Below are 24,161 nucleotides of genomic sequence, written 5' to 3'. Positions count from 1 at the left end.
TTTAGTTATCAAATCCTAATAAAGCAGAAAGCACTGTTGAGTTTTTAGGTTAGGTTTTTAAAATATTTTTTGGTATGTAAATTTAATAAAGTAGAAATACTTAATGGTAATGGCAGCAGAAACCATCTTTTATGAAGGTTTACTCTGTTCTGGGCACTGTCTAAATGTTTACACTCATTACCTTTGATTCATACTTGTATCCACCACACGAGATCAGTATAATGAGAATTATCTCCTTGATGCAGTAATTAAAAATCAGGTGGTGGAACTGGGATTCAAACTGAGTTTTTCTCTGACAACCTCGTACAACTTGCTAACATAGAGGAATTTGGAGGCTCTGAAGCCAAAGTAATTTCTTAAGCTTTATCTGCCAATAGTTTTAATCTTTTGGTATGTAGGGATGCTGGAAGTATGCCTACACATGGACCATGGTTTTCACTTATCTAACATAGACAAAATCAGTGCTCAGGGCCTTCATTCTGGTGTTGGCATAATATTTTAATTAGACTTCATACAGATAACAATTATAAAATCTAGACAAAAGATTTTAGTGTAAACAAAAACACCTAAATACAACTATTTGAAGAAACTGGATAGCAACCTAAAGTAGACAGGAAAAGGGAGGCCAATCCTTGAAAGAACAAATGGGCCTTGGATGAGATTTGTGTGTTTGTACTTTTTGCCTGAAGATAACCACTCATCCAGTTAGCATGGGGTGGTTGAAAGCCTCAGTCAGCCCCAAACTATTTCTTCTTAGTAACTTACCAAGACTGAGGCTTATGAGGGAGAATCCATGAAAAAAGGGAAGCTCAGAGGGTATGAGATCCCGTACCTACACATCTACATATACCCGCCTATAAAATCTGCCCAAAGTGGAAGTGTGAATGTACATGTGTGTAAGTGTGTATGTATGTGAGAACCCCAGTGGGCCTGGTAAAGACAGCAACTAGAAATGGAAAGAACTGAGAAGAGATTTCAACTGCCACTCACTGCAGAATTTGGAGTTTGATTCTAGCTAGGTTTCTTTCTGCTCTAACAAAACATTCTTCAGAAGAACAAAACTGGATATTGAGACTTGACAATTTTATTCCCAATGTTCAGAGTATAATAAAACATTTATTCCCAATGTTCAGAGTATAATAAAGAAATTACTAGATATATGAAGAATAAGAAAAGATGACCCATTCTTAATAAAAAAGTAAAGTAGTGGAAGCTGAGCCTGAGATGCCCAGGTGTTGGAACTAGCAAATGAAGATTTTAAAGGAACATTTATAAATTAGAAGACAAAAATATTAGTGTGATGAGTGCACAGATGAGAAGTCTTAGCAGAGAAATGGAAACCATAAGGAATAACCAATTGGAAACTATAAAACTGAAAAGTATAATATTTTAAATGTATGGGAGTTGAAGAGGGCAGAAGAAATAGTAAACTTGAAGATGTATCAGCCCAAATTCCCTAGTCTGAAGACTGGGCAAAATGAGTAGTGAGTACTTGATCTGTGAGATGGTAACAGTTGATTTAAAATACATTTAATTGGGGTCTCAGAAAGAGAGGAAAGAGAGAATGAAGCAGAAAAATATTTGGGTTTCCAAAATTTGTTGAAAAACATAAATGTATAGGGTTAAGAAGCTCAGTGATCCTAAGTGGAATAAATAGGAAGAAAACTGTATGTGGAAACATCATAGTCAAACCTCTGAAACTTAAGGATTTATTTACGTATTTTTAGAGAGAGAGAGAAAGAGAGATCGAGTATGAAGGAGGGTGGGGAGGAGAGGGGCAGAGGGAGGGAGAAAGAGAGAATCCCAACTAGATGCTCCGCTGAGTGCAGAGCCGGACATGGGGCTCGGTCCCACAACCCTCATCATGACCTGAGCTGAAGTCAAGAGTCCCACACGCTTAGCTGAGGGAGTCACCGGAGGTGCCCTGAACTTCTGAAATTTAAAAATAAAAGGATTCCTGGAAGGCAGAGAAAAACAGCTTATTACATTAAGAGAGTAAAATAAGAATGAGAGTGGATTTCTCATTAAAACCAGTAGAGGCCAGAGGGCAACATTTTAGAAGTGCCAAAAAAAAAAAAAAATCCCCCAAAACACAAACAAAAACTTGTCAAGCCATAATTCTTAGCCAGTAAAAATATCTTTTGGAAATGAAGGTGATATAAAGACACTTTTAGATGAAGGAAAATGAAGGTGGTTTGTCGTTAGCAGGCCTGCACTATATAGGAAATATGAAGGAAGTTCTCCAGACTGAAGGGATATGACACTAGATAGAATTCAAGGTCTATGGAGGGAAATTATAGAGATGTGGATAAATACAAAAGACAAAATAAAGTTTTTGTTTTAAAATTTTCTTCTATTTCTGGCATGCTCAGTCTGTTAAGTGTCTCACCCTTGGTTTCAGCTCAGGTCATTATCTCAGGGTGGTGAGATCCTAAAATCCTGGGTCTGAAGCCTATTCAAGATTCTCTCCCTCTCTCTATGCCCCCTCCCACCCCCAAATGCTTTCTTTCAAAAATAAATAAATCTTTAAAAAATTTTTTTTCTCATATTTCTTTAAAAGACATGTGACCATACAAAGCTAAAAGAAGGATAACTCAAAATCCAATAGAGGAATTAAAATGGACTATAAAAAATATTTGCTTACGCAAAAGAAGGTAAGGAAAAAGAAACAGAACAAAACGTAGTTGAGACAAACAGGAAATAAATGATAAATTGACTTAAACCTAATCATATCAATAATCAAGTCTAAATAGATTAATCACTACGATGAAAGGATTACAGATCAAATTTGAAAACGCGTGACCCAGATATTTGCTATTTATAAGAGATGTACTAGAAATGCAAAGGCGCATGTAGTTTGAAAGTTGGAAAATGCATAGGTGTAAATGTGAATAATACATGTGATTGTGAATAATAATAAAACTAAGTTGTTTCATTAATAGCAGAAAAAATAATACTTCAAGAAAATATTTTGTCAGAGATAAGGAAGGATACTTCATAATAAAATGGTTAACTTATTAGGAAGACATAAAAGTGTTAAATGTTTAGTTAATTTAAGATTTCAAAAAGCTTGAGACAAAAACTGACAACTAAAGGGAAAAATAGACAAATTCATAATAATAATTGGATATTTTAACACTGTCTTCTAACTTAGGAAAACTTGGCAAAATCAGGGTATATAGGATTTGATCAACACTATAAGGATCTTGGCTTTTTGTATAGAGAGCATCACGTTCAACAGTAGCAGAATATGTACTCTTTTCAAATGCATGGGCAACGTTCCCCAAATAGACCTTATACTAGGCCATGAGAAGTCTCAAGAATCTTCAGATGATTGAAATTATACAGATTATATTCTTTGACCACAAGGAAATTGTATTAGAAATCAGTAACAAAAAATTTGCTGAAAAGCCCCAGATATTTGAAAATTAAAAGACACCCAGGAGTCAGGTAATAAACCCAGGTGAAAATGCAAAATATTTTGAATTGGATGATAATAAAATACAATATAGCAAAACAAAATCTGTGGATATAGCTGAAGCAGTGCTTAGAGGGAAATTATAGCCTTAAGTGCCTATATTGGGAAAGAATGGTTTTAAAAAATCAATGATCTAATTTTCTACCTTAAGAAGGTAGAATAAATAAGTGTGAATTACATAAGTAGGGAAAGGAATAAAAAGAGGACCTATCAGTGAAATAGAAGACATACAAATCATAGAGAAAAAGCCACAACTGATTATTTTTAAGTATTTAGTAGGAAAAAAGAAGAGAAAAATCCAAATATCAATACTAGGAGTAAAAGAGGAAATATTACTATAGGTTACACTGCAGGTAAAGGATTATTGTGAATAACTATATGCCACTAAATTTTAAATTTTAGATATCCAATGTGCCAGCTAATCAGACCATCTAATGAACACTGGTGCAAAAGCCCCTGGCAATGTATTAACAGATAGAATCAAATGATAATATAAATAGGATAATACACTGTGGCCAGTAAAGATTTTTTTTTTTTTTTGTGGCCAGTAAAGGTTTATCCCAGAAATGGTTTAATGTTTGAAAAGCAGTCACTATGATTCAGCATTTAGTAAAACAAAGGCGAAGACTTAAGGAGAAAAATTTTTTTCATAGATACGGAAAATAATTAGAAGATACAGAAAAAGCATTTCATAAATCCAACATCCATTCATAAAATTCTCAGCAATCTAAGAATAGAAGGAACTTCCTCAATCTGATAATGTGCACCTACAAACAAACAAACAAACAAATGCGTCATACTTAATGTTGGAGGACTGAATTCCTGCCAATCTCTGCCCTCTTAAAAACTGTGGATATAGTAAATATGTTTACTTTATACACTTGTGTTAACATTGTACTAGAGTGTTTAGCTATAGCTATAAGTCAAGAAAGAAAGAAAAGACATAATGATCAGAGAAGAAGGAGTAAAACCAACTCTATTCATAGAAGACATGACTGTCTATGTAGAAAAATCACAAGGAATCTGTAAAGAAACCGTTAGATCTCATAATTTAATTTAACAAGGTTTCAGGATACAGCATCAGTGTATAAAAGTGATGTATTGTTATACACTAACAGTCAACAACTAGAAAATGAAATTTAAAAAATTCCATTTGCAGAGTGTCACAATCATAAAATTCAAAGAAATAACTTTAACAAGAGACATATAATATCTGTTCACTGAAAAATAAATACATGGCTGAAAGAAATTAAAGACCTAAACAAGAGGAGAATATGCCATTTCCTGGAAGATATAATATTGTTAAGATAGCAGTTCTCCCCAAATAAACCTGTAGGTTCAATGCAGTAGGATTGTTTTTAAGATTTATTTACTTATTATATAGAAGGAGAGAAATCATGAGCCCCAGGAGGGTCAAAGCAGGAGAGAGAGAGAGACAGAGAGAGAGAGGGGAAGCTGACTCTCCACTCAGTGGGAGTCTGACGCTGTGGCTCCATCTCACGACCCTGAGATCATGACCTAAGCCAAAACCAAGAGTTGGCTGCTTAACCTACTGAGCCACCAGGTGCCCCCAATGCAATATGATTTTTTAAAAAGACATTGCAGACCAATCCTAAAACTTAAAGGAAATGTATAGATAGCGCCTAAAATAGCCGACACAGTCTTGAAAAAGCAACAAAGAGAAACCAAGTTGGAGGATTTCATTAGCTGACTTCAAGACTTACTAAAAAGTTATTAACACAGTGTGATACTGGTGTGAGGCGATAGACAGATCAAAGAAATAGAATAGAGCCCAGAATTGATTTGCAGTTAAATTTTTAACAAAGGAGCCAAAAGAACGTTTGCACGCAGAAGGCATGCTATGAAATCTGAAGGCCAAGGGAATGTCTAAAGGGTGATTTAGAAATGCATAACCTTTTATGTATATAATGTTTACCATATACAACAGGAAACATTTGGAAAAATTCAAAGGGCAGAGCAGAACTATATTCATTAACTTTGGGAATTAAGGATCTAGGGAGTATGATGGATAGGATTTATCGATAACTTTAAGAAGTGGCCTTAACTTGCATCTTATCTCCCCTTCTGCCTTGGGCATGGCACCCAACCGAAACATTTGGAAGCACTGTTCTTTTATAAATTTAGCAGCTTAAATTGAAATGCCTTGAGATTGGCTGAATTTTGTTGGAATGAAGATGGTCTCTACTGAGTTGATGAGAAACATTTATTTGAATCATTCCAGCACACATGGTGTGTTGGCTGTGACATGGCTCTCGACCAGAATGTAAAGTTTGCAGTCGGCTTAATTTGTGGCAGGCAGTACTGCAAAATCTTTAGCTTAGCACTTTATAAAAAACAAATAAACCAAACAAATAAAAGTGCTCCCGCATGTGCCATGTGGTGGCTTTATACTTGTAACCCTTTTGGCCTTGATCTTGTGCACACAGCCTTGACTTCAGACACAGGGCCTTGGCTCCTGCCTTCTGTCTTTGGAGTCTGTGTCACTCATCTCGGATTTAAAGTAAACATCTATGTCAGGGTTCGATAAGGGCTTTTATAGCTGCATCATTTGAAATTAGGTGATTGAGTCGCTTGGATTTGGAATGCAATAACATGTTAGCATGGACATCTTCTCTTTGCAATTGAGGTTTTGAGGTTGAATTACAAAAAATTCTCTCTTGTGGAAACCTTGTATGCCATCTAACAACCAGCCACAGTGAATTATACTTATGTCTTATGTGCTATAAATACATATGTAGCATATTATATGTGTACATTTTATATTGTAATAATACAACACATATATTTGATATCTGTTATATATAATGTAAAAATAGAATATATATGATCGAAGAATATATATAGAATATATTAAAATATATCACATGTATAAATAAAATGTTATTAGGTAGTAGTTCTATAAAATTGGAATATAAATAATACAACATTTATAGAAACTGTTATTAGATGGACCAAGGGAGCGATCCCTGCTCTGGGCATCTTGGTGTGTGTTCTGGAAGAAGCTTCTCTCACTTACCAGTCATTCACACTGATGGATAACAGCAAAGCATATAAAGGCCTACCTGCAGTTGCAGAAATGGTGCTCCACGTCCTTCACAACCGTGGAGATTGAAATCCTGGCCCCAAAAGCAAAACGTGGATATTTGGAAACCAAATAATACTCTTTCTCTCCATCTTTCCTCCCAAGTCCTTGCATCCTGCCTGAGGAGTCCATGGGCAGAGCTCTGGAGCATTTGAGGAAGTGGGACAATCCCCAGGTGTTACTAAGGCCACTTGGATGATGGGCCCCTTGAGTGGGGAACAGAGTCATTTTGCCTGCTGATAATTAGCAAATATAATTTATTTTTTGTTTCTAAAGCAGTTAAGGAAGACTAATCCTATCTCTGTTCTCAGCTTTAAGTAGCTCTAGGGGATATAAAGTAAAGAGTTGGATTCCAATAGCTTTTTTCTTTGTCATTGTCTGTTTCATTGCTAGTACTGCGAGTGACAACACGAGGCTGTGTTTTGCGCTGTATGGAGGCCTTGGATGCCATTCTCCGATGTCGATGTCATGTATAATGGGAGTCTTTTAGCCGTTGAGGTCTTTTAACTTGCCACATATATGCAAATGGCAACTATTAGTTACCATGTTTGTTTCCCCCCTTTCTAAGCAAAAAGGACAAAAAATATGCTAATGGTGTTTACCACTCATGCTATAATAAAAAAATACATTAGCTAATATCGTTTACTACTAATACTATACATTATTATGTAATAATATCTTCACAGTAATACTAATGCCAAGACGTTTCATTAATAAATCTTACTAATTGCTTTAATACCTGGCTCTCTTATTTTCCTGAGGCAATTTCCTTTTTTATTGTTTTCCTCTGCATAATCTGACATCTGGATTTTCTTGTGATTCATTGTAGGAAGAGTTGTTTCTGGATTTTCTTTTTCTTTCTTTTCTTTTCTTTTTTTAAATTTAATCTTTCTTGATACTCTTTTTAACCCATTTTTCATCTTTCTACTTTTTTTTTTTTTTTTTGGTATTCTCCTTCAAGTAAACTTGGGTTTTCCGGTTTGGATATTTTGGGGGGCATGCCATCTAGGGAGAGCCCCTGTAAGATTGGTATTGCCAGTATGTGATTCTGAGAAGCCTTAAAAAAATGTATTTCTGACCTGAGTGGTTTGGCTCTCCTTGCCTTTTTTTTCTGCCCTGGACAGAGAATCCTTGACACAATGAAGGCAAACATTTGAAGATCATGAACTTCATTTACCTTTCTAGAAGATCACTTTTGCGTAATGATCATAGCTAACAATCACATGTTGCTACATATGCGCTACACACTGCTGGAAAAGATTGAAGTGTGGTAGCTTGTTCTGTTTCCCCAGAAATCCTAAGTAAGGTATCACCACCACCACTGGCACTTTTAAGAAGGAAACTGAGGCACAGCATGCATCAGTAACTTGACCACTTCGAGTTGCAGGGGAAACTTGTACCTGATTCCAGACACCACCCACATAATGGTGTCTTTCTCTTGCATCCCATCCTCTCTGATCTCTAGTAGCTTGGGATCACGGTCTTCTCCTGAGAGCCTCACAGCCTCTGAAGTGATGCAGAAGGCCCAAGGTCATCCCAGAGGCTGGGCTGAGAGCACTGGCCAGAAGGGAAGTTACGAAGCTGTTTTAAAAGAAATAGGAGACTGTTTTCTATTCTCTTTGCTGAAAATAGTTGAGAAGTTTCATTCTAAACATTCTATGAGACTTTGTAGTGTAACAATTGTGGTATGTAGGAGTCTGGAGATTCGAAATAGAACAACCAACTTTATTTTTTTTTAAAGTCTCAAGTGCATGAAATCTGTGAGATGGCATACATGGGCAGAAATCCCGATGGGCCTCATTCAGTGTACTTGAAGAGAGTACTTATCTTGAGAGTTAACATTTATTATGGTGATAATTTACGGTAGAGGTGAGTTTCTGTAAGACTCTGAGTGTCTGTTAAGTGTTGTTTTGAGAGCATTAGAAACCAGGATATTGTCTGATGAGGAACAAGGGTCAAGTTGTTTTAGAAGGATAGTGCTTTTGCCTGAGTGCATCTGATCTCTGTTCTGATTTCTAACCCATGCATTCAAACCTTCTACAGCCTTCCAAATCACAACAAGTCTGTGGCCGGCAAATAATCATTATTTTCACAGATATTCTGTAAAGCCTATTAATAAGGATATAATGCTGGCCAGTGTAACATAGAAATGAGTACGCTCATTTACATATATATTACATATATATGTAATATTTGTATCGAGGTGTTTGTGTGTGTGTAAGCACTCACCTAGACACACACACATACGCACATGTGTATATAGACCACTCAGATCCTCTGCAAAGTGCCTGTGATCTTACTAGAATTATTTCTAATTATTAGATACCCGTGAATAATAAAAGAAGCACATTGCCCTCTGTTGGCTGAGATTTTCTTTAAGCTACCATCTACTGAATGCTTATATGCTGTACGTTATTAAGTGCATTACAAGCAGCCCTGTATTAAATAGGTATCATTATTCAGTTTTTCAGCCAAGCACATAGAGGCTCAGGGGGATTAGTTAATGGCCCCATATGACACAGCTCACCAGAGTGAGAGTCAGTATGAGTCCAGGTCTGTCGCACTGAGGCCCTAGCTTACTTTGCAAAGCTCACCTACCTTCTTCCCACTGACTCACATTTTTGAGGAAGTTTCCTATGGCCCAGCTGCTTATCCCAGTGATCTTTTACAGATCCATTGCATTCACTTTTCTGAAGCTTTCTCACCTCTGTGTCTGTCCTCCTGCTCAGCTCTTGGTCCCATCTCCATTAATCCTCTTTGTGTTTTCCAGCTTTGGAGACATGCTGTCCTTCACCCTGACGGCCTTTGTTGAGCTGATGGACCATGGGATAGTGTCTTGGGACACGTTTTCAGTGGCATTTATTAAGAAGGTAATGTAGCTTGTGATTTTTGAGGTTCAAATCCCTTTCATAGATATTTTGCTCTGCTTTGAGGATATTGCTTGGTGGTTTCCTTTCTTCTTTGTGTTACAGTTGGTGTGCCTGTTGAGAGTATTATGAATGTGGGGGTCTGGGCACTTAAATTCTGTGTGCAGATGACCTTGTCTCCCCACCAGGATCATAACGACTTGTTCACAAGAACCTTCACTCAAGGGAAATCAAGGCGTCACGTTGTCAACACCACAGTAGTGGTCCCTGCTGTGTCCCTGTCCGGGACTCAGTTGTTCTCAAGACCTAAGTAGAGTTCCTTTTTAAACTTTCTGCCCTCAATCAGCTATTCAGGGAACAAGAAAGAGGCAGAGTATAACTTATTTCCTACATGCCCGGGTTTAAAGCAGGGACGTAAGAGAAGGAGGTGTGCTTGGGTCCGTGCTTCTTAGGTGGAGCCCGCTTACTTGTTTTCATGGGGCAATAAATGTCTCTGGGATCGATTGCTCCCTCTTTAGGAGGAAGCTAATAAAGGGCTGGGAAAGGTGGACTTGGCGTGGGAAGAGAGGGAAGAAGAGCTCCCACCATTCCCCACAGGTGAGTTGTGTAAAGACACATTTGCAAACCTACAATTCTGTTTCCTGTCCTGTAACAACAAATAAATAGTCCTGCCTTTGTAACTGTTAAATATGGCATTAAATAATGGATTATTTTTGCTATTTATTAATTTGTTAATCGATTTTCCCTCTCTTTGTAATTGTGAAATGGTTTATAAGAATATTGGCATTTTTCTTCCTGTTGTTGTATTGGGAGTGAAGAGATGTTTGGAATTCATGCATTTCTAACTATAGATTTCTGGGAAGGGTTATATGAAATAAAGACTTTCCGAGAATCTGTGCAAAAGCTGGAAAGTCAAAGCAAAATCCAGAAGAATCACTTGAATTTTTTAAACATTCTATGTTGAAATCATGATAGGCTTATAGAAAAGTTGCACAAAGTAGTATAGAATATTCCCATATACCTTCATCTAGCTTCCCCTAGGTTAACATTTTGCATAATGATGGTACAATTCCCAAACTAAGGAATTAACAGTGGTGCAATAGTATTAGCATTATTTGATTTCACCAGTTTTTAATGTCCTTTGTCTGGTTAAGGACCCAATTTGGGATCCCACATTGCATATAGTTGTCTTCCAATCTGACAGTTCTTTGTTTTTTTCTGAATTTTCATGACTTTTGTTGAGTACTGGTCAGTTATTTTGTAGAAATCCAAATCAATTTGAATTTGTTTGATATTTGATGGTTTAATTAAGGTGGTGCATTTTAAAAAAGATTTTATTTATTTATTCATGAGAGACATAGAAGAGGAGAGAGAGAGAGGTAGAAGCAGGCTCCATGCAGGAAACCTGATGTGGGACTTGATTGCGGGACTCCAGGATCATGCCCTGAGCCAAAAGCAGACACTGAGCCACCCAGGTGTCCCAAGGTGATTCATTTTTGGCAAGAATACCAGAGAAATAATACTGTGTCCTTGTCAGCTCATTGTATTAGGGTCCATGCTGTCTATATGTGTTAGTAATGGCGGTGTTGACCTTGATTATGTGGTTGCAGTGGTATCTGTTGGGTCCCCTCACTGTGAAATTACTCCTTCTCCTTTTGAAGTTAATCAGTATCTTGAGGGGGAAACAATCTTGAATTGAAGGGCACAGGAGAGCCCCTGTGGTTGAATGAGGGTGTTGGGAATGGAAGCCCCACAGATTGCATGATGTTGCACGTTTATTTCAGACAAAGAGCTGATTGGGAACTCAGGGCCTTCTCAACAGACCTCTGAATTTTCTTTCCTTATATAAGGGCATAAAGCCAAAGGAGATGATTAATGAGAACCACTAGAAAAGGAAGCCTCTTTTTGCCTGTATTATTCAGTGATACAAATTGCTAAAGAGTAAAGAAACAACTGTAGATGAGAAAGCCAGAGAAATTTAAACCGTAAATTATAAATGCAAAGAACAAATTGCTGTGTTCTGTCTTTCTAGGATAAAAGATCTAGAGAAGTAAGTTCAAATTGGAAGATACTGAGTTTTGTGGATTTTTCATACTTAACAAATATTTTATCCCATTCTGGATTTACGGCAGGCCTTTCTTTGCTACATTCAAATTGCCTTGCCTGTCTGTTGTTAGAGCCTCTTTGGCTCTAAAAATAATGCTGTCCTGAATGCAAATTCCTTGAAGTTGTGTTGTGCTTTCATCCACAGTATCTCTTGTGATCTCACAGCAATCCTTTCCAGAATAGAATGGGCCATCTCGCTATTCCTGGTCAGGAGGCAAGGATGCAGTCAATGGCTTGGAGAGGTTAAGTGATGTCACAGGGAGTGAAGTGTTATCAGTCCCATGGTTAAGGGCTTCTTCCCCCATGTCATGCACTTGTGCTTTCAAGTGGTGGAAAAAATAGCTCCTGAAGACTTGGTGAACTGGCATCGCTTCTGTTCAGCCCTCCCTGACCTCACTGGTATGGAGTTAAGTGATTTCTTCTCCTCTCCATTCTCTTTGGATCTCTTCTTTGCCCTTGTGCTAACACTCACCACATTCTGTGAATTCTTTTTTCTTTTTACTGGCTCCCAGTAGACCATGAGTCCTAGGAGGCTGGCATCACAGGTTTCTGCATGACTTTATCCTTGGGGCCTGGCACAGAGTAAGACATTAATATGTTTCTGTGAAGTGAATGAATGAAATTTGTTTTGGAAGCATTTTTTTTTAAGCCCTAGAACTTGAAGAAGAGAAGGAATATAATGACATTGTATTTAAATATATTTCAAGTCAAATTTCAGTCATGAATGGAAAGGAAGAATGTCAATAATTTAATACCTAACTACTTAAGAAAATGGTTCTCACTCACTAAAATTAAATAAAAAAGCATCTAAGGAAGCAAGGACTAGCAGTCTTGGCAGTTTAAAGAGAAAACAAAATATTTTCTCAAAAAGCAATACATTTAACAAATCTCATGTTCTCATTCCTGGTCACATTCTCTTTCTCTTGCATTGCTACTTAGACCTCAATCCCTTTGTGTGAATCTGAAAAATGGTCATCAGAAAATGACTTTATAATTGATAGTTTTTGTAAGGTTAACTTTTTTTATTCATTAGCTGGATCAAATTCAGCACTTTGACAACCCAGGAATTGTATGCAGGCAACTGTCTTTTAAATGGAGCTTTATCTCGACAAAACTCAACTAGGAAATACACTGACAAAAGATGCTTATCTCTGTGGTCCAGACTTGGCTTCCTATTAATGCCAAATTCATACCACTTTGGAGAAATATATTTTTCCCTGCCAGCCCCTGTCTTCTTCTTTACTGTTTTCTTATGTGGGGATCTAAATTCTAGTTTGCAGACTTTGTCTACAATAAGTAAGGTCATTCCATAAACATTTGAAACATGGACTCCCTTGATGCAAATATATAATGTTGCTTTTTAAAGATTGCTACTTAGGGAGAAGGTAGGAAAGTATGGAGAAGAAAGAAAAGAAAACCAAAACAAAATAAAACAAAAACCCCGTAGAACTTCCTGTATTGCGATTTGGTTTTCCCCTAGCCAAATATAACACCAGTGCCTTTTCTTGGAAGGAGTGTTTCATACAAATGCTCTACACCCTCGGCCCTGCAGGAGGGCCTGGTTCACCCTATGGTGTTCTTGGTGCCTGGACAAACATCCAGCCAGTTCTGTTTAGATACCCAGTAATTTTTACCTCTTAAAAACTTGAGAGATTTATGGGCCTGTGCCCAGATAATTTAAAATATGGCAATGGAGCTGCATGCTCTCTCTATGGTTCTTTTTAGTTTGCACGGGAGAATTTTAAGATCTCATTCTAAGTTATTCTAGGAGGTGTTTATGTGATTTTAATAGTTTATGTCATTGATTCATGCACTGTGATGCTCTTGGCTTCTTAGAAGCCATGCAGTTACTCTTCTGTATTATTTAGGTAACATTTTTAAGTGAATGGAAACATGTGGAAGTAGTATATACACTTATTGCTAACTCTTCTTACCTCTTCTTTCTTGTGGTACAGTCTTACTTTCATGCAGCTGTGCGTTGGCTTATAAGGGCTGGCTCACCTGTGTCAGCCAAAAGTGTAGTTACGGAGCTGGGGATAATCTAAAGGCAAAGAAAGTCATTATTGATTATTTTTGTTGGGGGAGGGTATGGGAAGACAAGAGAAATTAAAATTTAACCAGAAAATCTTTAATGCTCTGTAACTATACTAAGACCCATAGTTTTGAAAATAGAGAAAATAACATTTGTATTTTGATGAATTTGTATGTGCACTAATGAGGAGCCTGTCCACAGACATTAGGTTCACTCAGCACTGATGCCTTGGTTATTAGAACTCCTTCGATGAAAATATTGGGTCATTTAAATGTCTGGTTAAAACAACTGACACATAAAGACAAAAGATAGAAATTAGTTTAAAAACACCACTAGTATCATCCACAGACTTGTATGTAGGTCTCTGATGTTTTGCATGCCTGCTGTCTGCTCGGCAGTACTCACCTAAGCATCCTACAACAAAATGCTCCTTCTGTAGCCTGCATCAGTATTGCTCAAATGACAGGTTCTAGACATCACAAAAGAAATGAAATAATAGAAAAGATTAATATTAAAAAATATTTTGATGAAAGCAAGAGATTAATTGTATGGGAGAGAAATATATATAAATAACCAATGGAAATGGAATATGTATGTGGAATTCAAATATGAATGAAATAAAATAAAGACCACGAACTATTTTACGAACATTGAGCAAGCAAGCCCCTTCGGAGCATGATCACCAGGAATTTGTAGAGAACTTTGAAACCCATTATGAGAAGGTGTACTTTGTATCAGCAAACACTGAGAGTTCTGGTTGGATATTTAGAGAAAGGAGATATTATCAAAAGGATATGTATGGAAGGAAAGGATAAAATTGTATCGGAAGGGAATCTCGAACAGAGAGGAAAGTAAAGGAGATGCTTAGGAATCCAGGAATGAGTTGGATCCTGGGCCAGTGTTGTACATGTACACCTGAATGTGTATCAAAGGGGAGACCTCACAAATGTGTTCACAGGGATAGAGCACAGGAGACTGGGACTCTGAATCACTAATGATTATGACAAATTTGGAAAAAAGTGATCACTGAGGGAGGAGGATTAAGAAGACAATGAGTGGGGCGCCTAGGTGGCTCAGTGGTTGAGCATCTGCCTTTGGCTCAGGCCATGATCCCGGGATCCTGGGATCGAGTCCTGCATCAGGTTCCCCATGGGGAGTCTGCTTCTCCCTCTATGTCTCGGCCTCTCTCTGTGTCTCTCATGAACACATAAATAAAATCTTAAAAAAAAAAAGACAGTGAGATTGGTTTTCACACCATTTAGTTTTAGGCTTTGTTGGATATCTAAATGGAGCTATACTTTTAAATGCCAAGAATAAGCAATTAACATACTTTATAGTAAATGGCTTTTTATCTCTCTGTCTTTGCTAGACTATAAAGTCCTTAAAGGTCAAAATCCTTTGGATTTTGCTTATTTCTCTATTTCTAGATCCTAGGACAGTGTAAGCCTGTTTGGTGGTACCCAATCCATACGTATGACTTGGATGAGTGAGAAGAGAGTGCAAAGGCTGAAGGGTAGGGGAGGGAGTCTTGACAGTAGGCTCTCAGGTGGGAGATTCTAAATGGGGCAGCCCCAGTGGCCTGGCGCTAAACTGCCGCCTTCGGCCCCGGGTGTGATCCTGGAGACCCCGGATCGAGTCCCACGTCAGGTTCCTTGCACGGAGCCTGCTTCTCCCTCTGCCTTTCTCTGTCATGAATAAAAAACAAAACCCAAATTGACTAAATGGGGACAAGAAAAGAAGCATGGCTGGAGGAATTAGTGCCGAGAAAATCGGAAGTATCCTCATCAACAAACTTCTTTGTGAGTTCTTCAGTTTTTTTAATAAGTGCCAGGAATTGTGCTGGGATAATGGAAAATGGTTGAGGTGGTGTCAAGGAGGAAGCTGAGGAATTGGCATTCTGTTTAGAAGAGGTCCAAGGGATGTGTTAAATCATGAGCTCAGGGTGAGGGTAATTGGATTTTTGTCAGAAAAAGATGGCCTTAGCTTGGTAGATTTGACAAAGGGGAGCAGATTGTGAGCATTAAGGCAAAGGCTTGCCAGGGACAGTAAACACATTGGAGGAGTTTATTAGCCATGAAAGGAGCTCAAGCAGCCTTCTGAGAATCTTAAAATTCTCGTACTCTTCCTGTACTTTATGTTATAAAATAATAGCTTTTTGGAATATAAAATGGTAATATTACTATACTACTTCCTGTCGTGTGTTCCCCACCCCTGAAATCTAGATGTATCTGGGGGCAGAGAGGGTATTGGTATCTGTCCAGCTACCCCTACTTTCACCAGGGAGTCATCAGCTAGAAACAGTGGAGATGGGCACCTCAGTTGCCATGGGCACCTTTGCATTTTCTCTTGTCTAAGGGTGGAGGGGGAGATGAGGAGGAGGGGTCAATGGGATAGCAGAAAGGAAGAAATTAGTGTCGATGGGGGACGAGAGCAAATGTCAATTTGTCATGGAACCAAATTATTTAGCTTTTAAGAAAGCAGTCATTATGTTGATGTAATAACAGCCTTTTCGTGTGAGTTGTCAACAGATAGTAATAACTTTTAATGAGGCCTCTAAAATAAAACCTTTATGGTACCCACGTGTTTGGGTTACTGTGATCCATTATTCTAACCCTTATTTTACTTCCCTCTTACATTGTGATTTATTATGTTTGACGCCTCGGTGATTAATTCCTTGGGGAATACATTTTAGTGCTTAAGCTATTATTTTAACTTTTAGCACTGCTAATTTAAATATTTTCCTGTGTGCTAAATTTGAGATGAGAAGAATTTGTTTTAACCATAAGAAATTGGAGAATGGGGGAAAGAGCATCTCATTGTGGAATAACAAGGAGAATAGCCAGTGACTGAGAAGTTGCCAGTTGAATTGTGTTGACAAGTGTGATTTGTGTGAGTCCCTTAAGAATGTAACAGGGTCATAATACAAACATAAAAATCACACATTGTGTGGGTGAAGGAGTAGCCTTGGGAATGGAAGGGGATGGCTATTAGTATATGTTGAAATTACTGCCTCAAAGAAATGCAGGAGTCCTTACAATATATGTGTGGAAACCATCTGCCTCTGAAAGCTAAAACCCCGAAGAAAAATCCCAGAAAAACCAGACAATAATTCCTTGAAACTGTCTGCTTTTGAGGATTGCTTATTATTAAATTATAGAAATAAGATATAAATAGTGCTTTGTAGTAATATGAGCAATCATCGCTGACTTGATGCGTTTCTTACTATTCCGCTCTAATTCCAGATACGTTTCCTCCTGTGTCTGGTGTTTCTTAAGCGAGCTCCTGATTTACTTGATTAGCTCCCTTCTATGCTTCTATGCTCTGTTTACCACGAGTGGTCAATTGTGTCCTCCTTGGATTTTCAGATAGCAAGCTTTGTCAACAAGTCAGCCATGGACATCTCAATCCTGCAGCGGTCCTTGGCCATTTTGGAGTCAATGGTGCTCAATAGCCACGACCTCTACCAGAAGGTGGCTCAGGAGATCACTATCGGCCAACTTATCCCACATCTTCAAGGGTAAGCATGCTGTCACCACCCATGTGGAAAGGGGGAATGGTTCTGGTAGACAACCACCACAAAGCCCTGGGAAAGGTTTTCGGTTGGTTCGATTAAAAATGCAGAAAAGGAATCTTGATTTGGCATCAAGCCACACTATGTCCCATCCCCATCCCCACCACACTAAAATGGCTCAGCAACTGGCCTCTGGGGATGCGGGGGTGGGGGTCCCATACCTGTTCTTGGCACCCTTCTGTCCCCAGTGGTTCTTAGTAGGCAATCGATTTTGATGAATGTTGGTAGATACCGGTAGAGTTTTATGTTTAACGTCATAGGACAATTTGCTGTCTTAAGTTCTCAACAGCATATTTCCTTTGTCATTAAAAATAGCATTTTCTGTGTCATAATGAGTCTTTTCATAGATAATTAGGAATTTTTAAAGGTAGGCTTCTTTCTTAGGCTCAAGGTGATTACAGTGACCTTCTTTTGTCTTTTATAAAGTGTGTGTTTTATCTCCAGAGGCTTGAGCTATAAGGCAAGGCCCTTAGCAGCCTGCAAGCTTTGGGGCTCTCTCTCTTGTCTCCACTCAGGTAATTAGTAAGATTGTCCCTGAGAAGAACACCACTGTACAGTGCTACTTTATAAATTAAAATATGTGGAGTTGCAGGTGGCACCAAACCCCCTGAGGTGGCTTAGTCAGTGAGTTTATTGAAAGGATCCTGGGGGACTTTATAGAAACCAGGAATGACTTAAGTAGCTAAGCCTTGAGAAGAACAGAAACTACGGCTTCCTTGGAGTGGTCACAACAGGCTTTTTCTCAAGTGTACTGGTTGGCACTAATGTGACTTGGTTCCCAGCATCTGCCACCCTGCTCTCTCAGGTCCCATTTGAAAATTCTCAAGAGGAAATATGATTGGCCTGTTTGGGTGGGGGATGTGGGCCGGGGATGTGAGGGCATATTCAGTAGTTCTCAATATACCCAGAATGTTAACTGTTGTGTTTATTATGTCTACCAAAGTGCATTAGATGTTTCCTTCATGTGGGAGGGGACATGGTGACCACAATGTAAAATTTTAAATCATACAAGCTGTGGACTCTGGCCTCAGGGAGAATGAGCACATGCTCTTTTGTGTGAAACCTCTCTAGAAATAATTTTCGCATTTCCCTGAATGTGAAATGTATTAATTCTACAGTCTGTGACTCTTCTCTGAATCTCAAGGGCATACTTGGCATTCACAGTGTGCTTTGCCAAAGCAGAGAGTTTCTTATTTGGCAAGTGCCGCGCTGAGGATTTTATATACATTAACTCATTTTATCCTAAAAGCAACACCGTATATTAGTGTGCTCTTACCCGGTGTTACAGATCAAGAAACTCTTTTGGGGACACCCTGTGAACTCGTGCAAGGCCAGACAGCCAGTCTGCGGTGCACTGGGCTTTGGATTTCATCCTGTCAAAGGCCGTGTTCCACACTTTGCCTCTCCCTAAATTATTTCTGAATGCAGCTCACTAGCTGTTTTGTTTATGCCTGGGGTCCTTCCTATTTACTGTTTACCACACGCTTCTATGGAATTTTTTTCTTCCTTTGGAATTTCTAATTTCATTTCAGCAAGTGTATAAATTTTGAAAACAAAAACCTATTCTTTTTGTTATTAAAAAGTTTCTATTTGGAAATAGGTTTTTAGAATATGTCCAATCATTGCCATGGAGGCAAAGCAGTTTCCTATGTAATAAGTCCAGGAGTATAGGGATAACCAGTTCTAGTCCCAGATAATACTTCATGCATCAGACAGAAAATCATATTCACCCTGCCTGCCCCCCTCCATGTACAATCCCCTGGGTTCATGTTTTTAAGCCTAGCAGAGAAGAGGAGAGAGCTCACTGACCACCTATACTTTCTGGGTGATCTCCACTAAGCAGTACATTGTCCAGCCAGTAATAGTAATTGTCTACCCCCCCCCATCCTCACCCTCCCACTGTATCTCCTTTCTCATGATGGTTGAAATATATTCTCACTCACTTGCCAACTGCATTTTCTAGGCCATGCCTTTCTCTCTCATCTTTTTTAGGGGGAGATCATGACCCTTATCATGGTCTAATTCAGAGATAAACTATTCTTTTCTTAAAAAAAGATTTTATTTATTTATTCATTCATGAGAAACAGAGAGAGAGAGGAGAGAGAGAGAGAGGAGAGAGAGAGAGAGAGAGAGGCAAAGATACAGGTAGAAGGAGAAGCAGGCTTCCTATGGGGAGCCTGATGCAGGCCTCTATCCTAGGACCCCGGCATCCTAACCTGAGCCAAACCAGATGCTCAACCACTGAGCCACTCAGGCACCCCACCTATTCTAACTTTCTGTATTATTTCATGTGTCTTTACAGGACAGATCAAGAAATCCAAACCTATACCATTGCAGTGATTAATGCACTTTTCCTGAAGGCCCCTGATGAGAGAAGGCAGGTAAGTTGCATTTCTTTTGTTTGAAGACTGTACTCAGGGCTGGCAACTTTCAGGGCAGTGAGTGCCCTCTTGTTCCCATCCTGGGCACTCCTTGGGCATCCCCGCTGCTCTGCAGCTTGGCTGGCCAGCCTGGGATCATTCACAGATCTGGTGGGAACTAGGTAGAGATGCGCAAGCCCTTGTCTCAGGAAGAATGCTAGGAATGTTCCAGAGGCAGAGTCCTTTCATCAATGAAACCCAGTGTAGAAGCTAAAAACATAAGAAGATGAAAGCATTGCTCCTGTGGTAGAAGCAGAGGTAGGAGCCCTTAGAGCTTCTGTGATGCCATTGAATGCTCTCTAGGGCAAGGGAAGTGTTGTCCCTATTTTCCTGATGAAGACATTGAGACCCCGAGAGGTGTCTCGCTTTGCACATGGAAGTTTAGATGGAAAGGATAGGAGGAGAACACACAGTTTGCTGCTACTGGTTGAGATAACTGCTTATATGTCAGGGGGGGCTCTTTGCTGTGACATTTCTGATGTCCATGTGTGCATGTGGCCTGGGGGGGGCGGGGTTGATGAGCAACACATTTCCCTTCCTGTGCTCAAACAAGAGAAGGGAACCCCTTAAATGTACCTATGTGAAACCCATCCTTTGTGTCTTTGGTTCTTCTGCATTGAGGTAAAGGATCATCGTAGAGGGAGGTGTGGAAGGAGTTGATTCTTGTGTGTTTTGGAACATAGCTTGCACCTCACAATCTATTCATGTTTTTTTTTTTTTTTCGTCAAGATAACATATACTGTGTTATCTTGGTCACACAATTCACCTCCTCTAAAAACCGGGTGGAAATAAGAGATCTTTCAACCAATAATGTACCAGGAGCTCAGTGACAGTTACTACTACATTGTTTTAGAAGCTACCATGCTACTGAACACTGTGTCAAGAATTTAATTTTTTTTTCATTTTATTTTTTTGTTGCCAAGTATTTTAAACCTCAGTGACTAAATGTGAGGGTTTTTGGTTTGTTTTTCATTTAGAATTGTTTGCTCATTCCTTGGGCTATGTTTGCACCGGGAAAGGAGTGACTTTGTTGTTTCCTGTGCTTTTGGTTTGGTCTTGGCTGGAGCTAGGAATTGCTTGCTCTCCTTAAGGCCGTATCTTCCAGGCTGGATTTTTAAGAGTGGCTTTGTAGGTGGATTCCTAGGTGGGGCTCCTTTTTTTATATCCAAATCTAAATGCTGAGCTCATGATGACTTCCAGCAGCTCAGCGAATTGCCCGGCAGCTCTCACATGTGCACTCCTGACATAGTCCTGGAGAAGCTTGATCCTCCTACGGGCCAGACCAAGGACACCTGCTGAGAGTGGGGCAAAAAGCCATCTGGTTTGACCTCATGGGCTTTTTCTTTTTTCCTGTGGAGGAAGTTTGGATTAGGGCAAGCAAAAACTCATGCCCACTCTTACTGCTATGATTTGGATCCCTGGATCTAAACATGCATACACTTTGCATCTTCCTTTTACACCAAGAACTACTGTTAATCTGCTGAATTGGAATCGTGTGACCATGGAGAAATAGGGACTCAGGTGCTAACCTGTACTGACTCTAGAATAATCATAACCATGAAAATATAATGGCACGGCAATACAATATAACATTAGGTTCAGTTTCTGTGAATCAAATTTTGTTTTTTGAAAATTAGACAGTATTTGAGATAACACAGATTGGCAATAATTGCCAATAATTGTGATTTAAAAAAAAATCACAAAGGATAGTCTATTAACATTGCATAATTTAAGAAAATAATCCAACTAAGATAGCGTGTATATAATAATACAGAATATCCAGAGTCTGACTAATTTAGTCTTCAAAATAAAAATAGCGACAACAAAGAAAATTAGTTTGGACTTTATAAACTGTGCTGAATTAAAGATGAGTCAGTGACTATTGTTTGTCAAGAAAAGGGATATTTTGATTTTTAATTTAAAAAATATTTTTCAGTGAATTAAGGAAAGAGTTGGTTCTAAAAAAAACTAGTTTCAAGTTCATAATGAAGAAAAGTTTGATGTTATTTTCTGAAGTTAGTGGAGCCTGTAAAGCAGAAGACCATACTAATTGGAGGTGTCATCTGGGTTATATTCTGTATTGTTATCGGCTTTTCTTGAGAAAAATTAAACCTTCTGAATTTGGGGAGTCGGTAGGAAAATTTACCAAAGCCTGCCATCAGTGATATTCTGAGAGCTTGCCACTTGCCAGGCTCAGGGTTCAGTGCTTTGTGTCCTATGTCACTTTATTCTCTTAGTAGAAAGCCTTACTCTTGCCTTCTTACAAATGAGGAAATTGAGACTCACAGGGAGTAAGGGATTTGATCAGATTGCTGAGCAGATAAGTGTCCCACGTAGGCCTTGCTCTTCTCTGCAGAGCATCCCATTGTCAAGGAGGCGTCACCCACCGAATTCTCTGATTTGCAGAGTGAAGAACTCCCTGGAGCCTGAAAGAGACTCCAAGACCATTTTCTCACTCCAATTAGATTAAAACATAATCTAAACATTTGTTTATTAGATTTACAGGAACAGCTTTGTTTGTTTTTTTAAAGCCTTAGGATATTGGGTAAATTCCACTTCCGCGCAAAAACTTTATTTATTTCAACTTCTCTTCCCGACTTTGGGCCAAGCCCATTGGTAGGACTCCATTATCTGGGTTTTCTTTATTTTTCAAAATGTACAAAATGAATATGATGGATTTTAAACACCGATATCTACTTTTACTGAAGAAAAATACTACCAGAGTCAGATCTTTTTACTTGGCAGACAAACTGGAGTGATATTTCTGTTTTGCATTTGCTGAGTGGCCTTTACTGAGAGAGCTGTGGGTTTGTAGAGAGCTGGGCTAGAATTTCCTGTTTTGCCAAGGCCCCCTGGGCTCTCTCCCATTGGCTGGGAGGGTGAGGGAAGCAAGGGAGGGGTCTTCCCCATGCCTCCTGGATGTGGGACATTCTCCCTTTCTCTGCACAAATGAAGAGGAAGGGGTATTTGTTTTGTGAAGATGAGGGCAAAAGGATCCTTTTCCTTATAATTCCTTGCCATTATTTTATTATTCCCATGGCAAACATGTTGGTGAGGTCCCTTCCAAATTTCTCTACAAATATTTATGACTTTCATAAGCATTATTTAAAAACCATTATAAAAGTTAAAAGATGTGGTGGGAAAAGCAGAATGATTGCATGCCCTGAGAGAGGACCCTTGCACACATGGGGCCCTGCTTTGTTCTATGCAAAGACTCTTCTACATACATCATCTTTTCACTGGATGGGATCATACTACTTGTACTGTTTATTTTTTTCTAACTGCTTTTAAAACTAAACTTGTTTTGTGAACATCCTTCCATACTAATATCCCTATATCCATATTTACGTCTATCTATACTTTTATATCATCTTGATGGTATAAAATATTCTCCATGGAGTCTTGAGTTTTCTCAAACCCTTTTGTAATAGTGAACAATAACAACAGATCCATGATATGGACAAGGATTTTTCTATTTTCTCTCTGACCAAGCTTCTCTATTCCTTAGTAGTAGAAAATATTCTTTCAAAAAAAAAAAAAAGAAAGAAAGAAAGAAAAAGAAAATATTCTTTCATTTTCAACCAAACATTCACTGTCTACTCTGTGTCAGACATAGTGCTCTAGGCCTGGGAATACAAGGATGAAAAAGACAGTCTCTGTGTTCCTAAGTTGACCATGGTCTTATGAAGAAAATAAATCATGTCAACAGATAATTACAACAATTGCTATATATATTGGAACTATATTGTCCCTTTGAACTTATTTTAAAATGTCACAAATCAATAGGCTAAGATAGGCACGGAAGATATTTTTCTTTGTGTGTCAGGCAGTAATCTCATTTTTATAAAAGAAAATAAAAGGGCTCTAGGGTGCTTTGGGCCCTTTTGTTTTTCATCTGGTCTGGGAGAAAAAAAGAAAATGGACCTATTTGCGTTTGGAAGCAAGCCCTGCTTTCTGTGCACCAAGGAAAGACAGGTTCCTTCTAGATTGCCATTACCCTTGTTCCCGAATGCGTCATTGTGCTTGCGCTCTTTGTTTTCAAGATTGAAAGGTGTTTTGAATCACGTCACAGTATCTGTGCACTTGGCTCTGCCAGGCAGTGGGTCAGCAGGGGTGTTAAAATCAAGTTGTAACCTCTAACAGAGTGCTCTGAACTTCCATGCCTTCTTCTCTCCTGCTTGCTTTCCTTTCTGTGGTGGCGATGGCGCCGCCAGGTTGGTGTAGAGAGCAGTGTTGACATCCTTGATTGTCCTCTGACTGTAAGTCCTCAATCTTCTGCTCCTGCCCAAACCCGCCTGTGTGTCCCCCTCACCCTTCCCACCCCTGTGTCTGGGCTCTCCTTGCTTCCTGCGAGTTTTTCACCTTGATCGAATTCACGGTTGTAGTTTTGAATCATAGCCTAGTTTCTTCTCTACTCAGCAAGAGTAGCAACTCAAACGCTGAAATCCAGCCCCACCCTACCAAAAAACACTCAAGTGCCTTCCTGAATATGAGCAGTATTTTCATTTTTGAATGTTTGCACCAAGGTTGTACCCAACTTTATAGTTTGAACTTAATACCTGTTTCTCGATATTTAGAAAGAAT

General features: G+C 38.8%; 1 protein-coding gene across 3 annotated transcripts in view; it reads left to right on the top strand.

Moving 5' to 3' along the window:
• The window catches only part of ELMO1 (engulfment and cell motility 1), a 523,086-nt gene that overhangs the window by 175,395 nt on the left and 323,530 nt on the right, over positions 1 to 24,161 (top strand). For all 3 annotated transcript variants that reach the window (XM_041727391.1, XM_041727393.1, XM_041727394.1), the window contains exons 8-10: positions 9,352 to 9,451; positions 16,952 to 17,103; positions 19,460 to 19,538. In XM_041727391.1, the coding sequence (XP_041583325.1) occupies positions 9,352 to 9,451; positions 16,952 to 17,103; positions 19,460 to 19,538 (331 nt within the window). The remainder of the gene's footprint in view (positions 1 to 9,351; positions 9,452 to 16,951; positions 17,104 to 19,459; positions 19,539 to 24,161) is intronic.

Source organism: Vulpes lagopus, chromosome 13 (assembly GCF_018345385.1).
Source record: "Vulpes lagopus strain Blue_001 chromosome 13, ASM1834538v1, whole genome shotgun sequence".
NCBI lineage: Eukaryota > Metazoa > Chordata > Mammalia > Carnivora > Canidae > Vulpes > Vulpes lagopus.
Note: the sequence above shows the minus strand (reverse complement) of the source record. Positions and strands in the feature narration are given on the sequence as shown.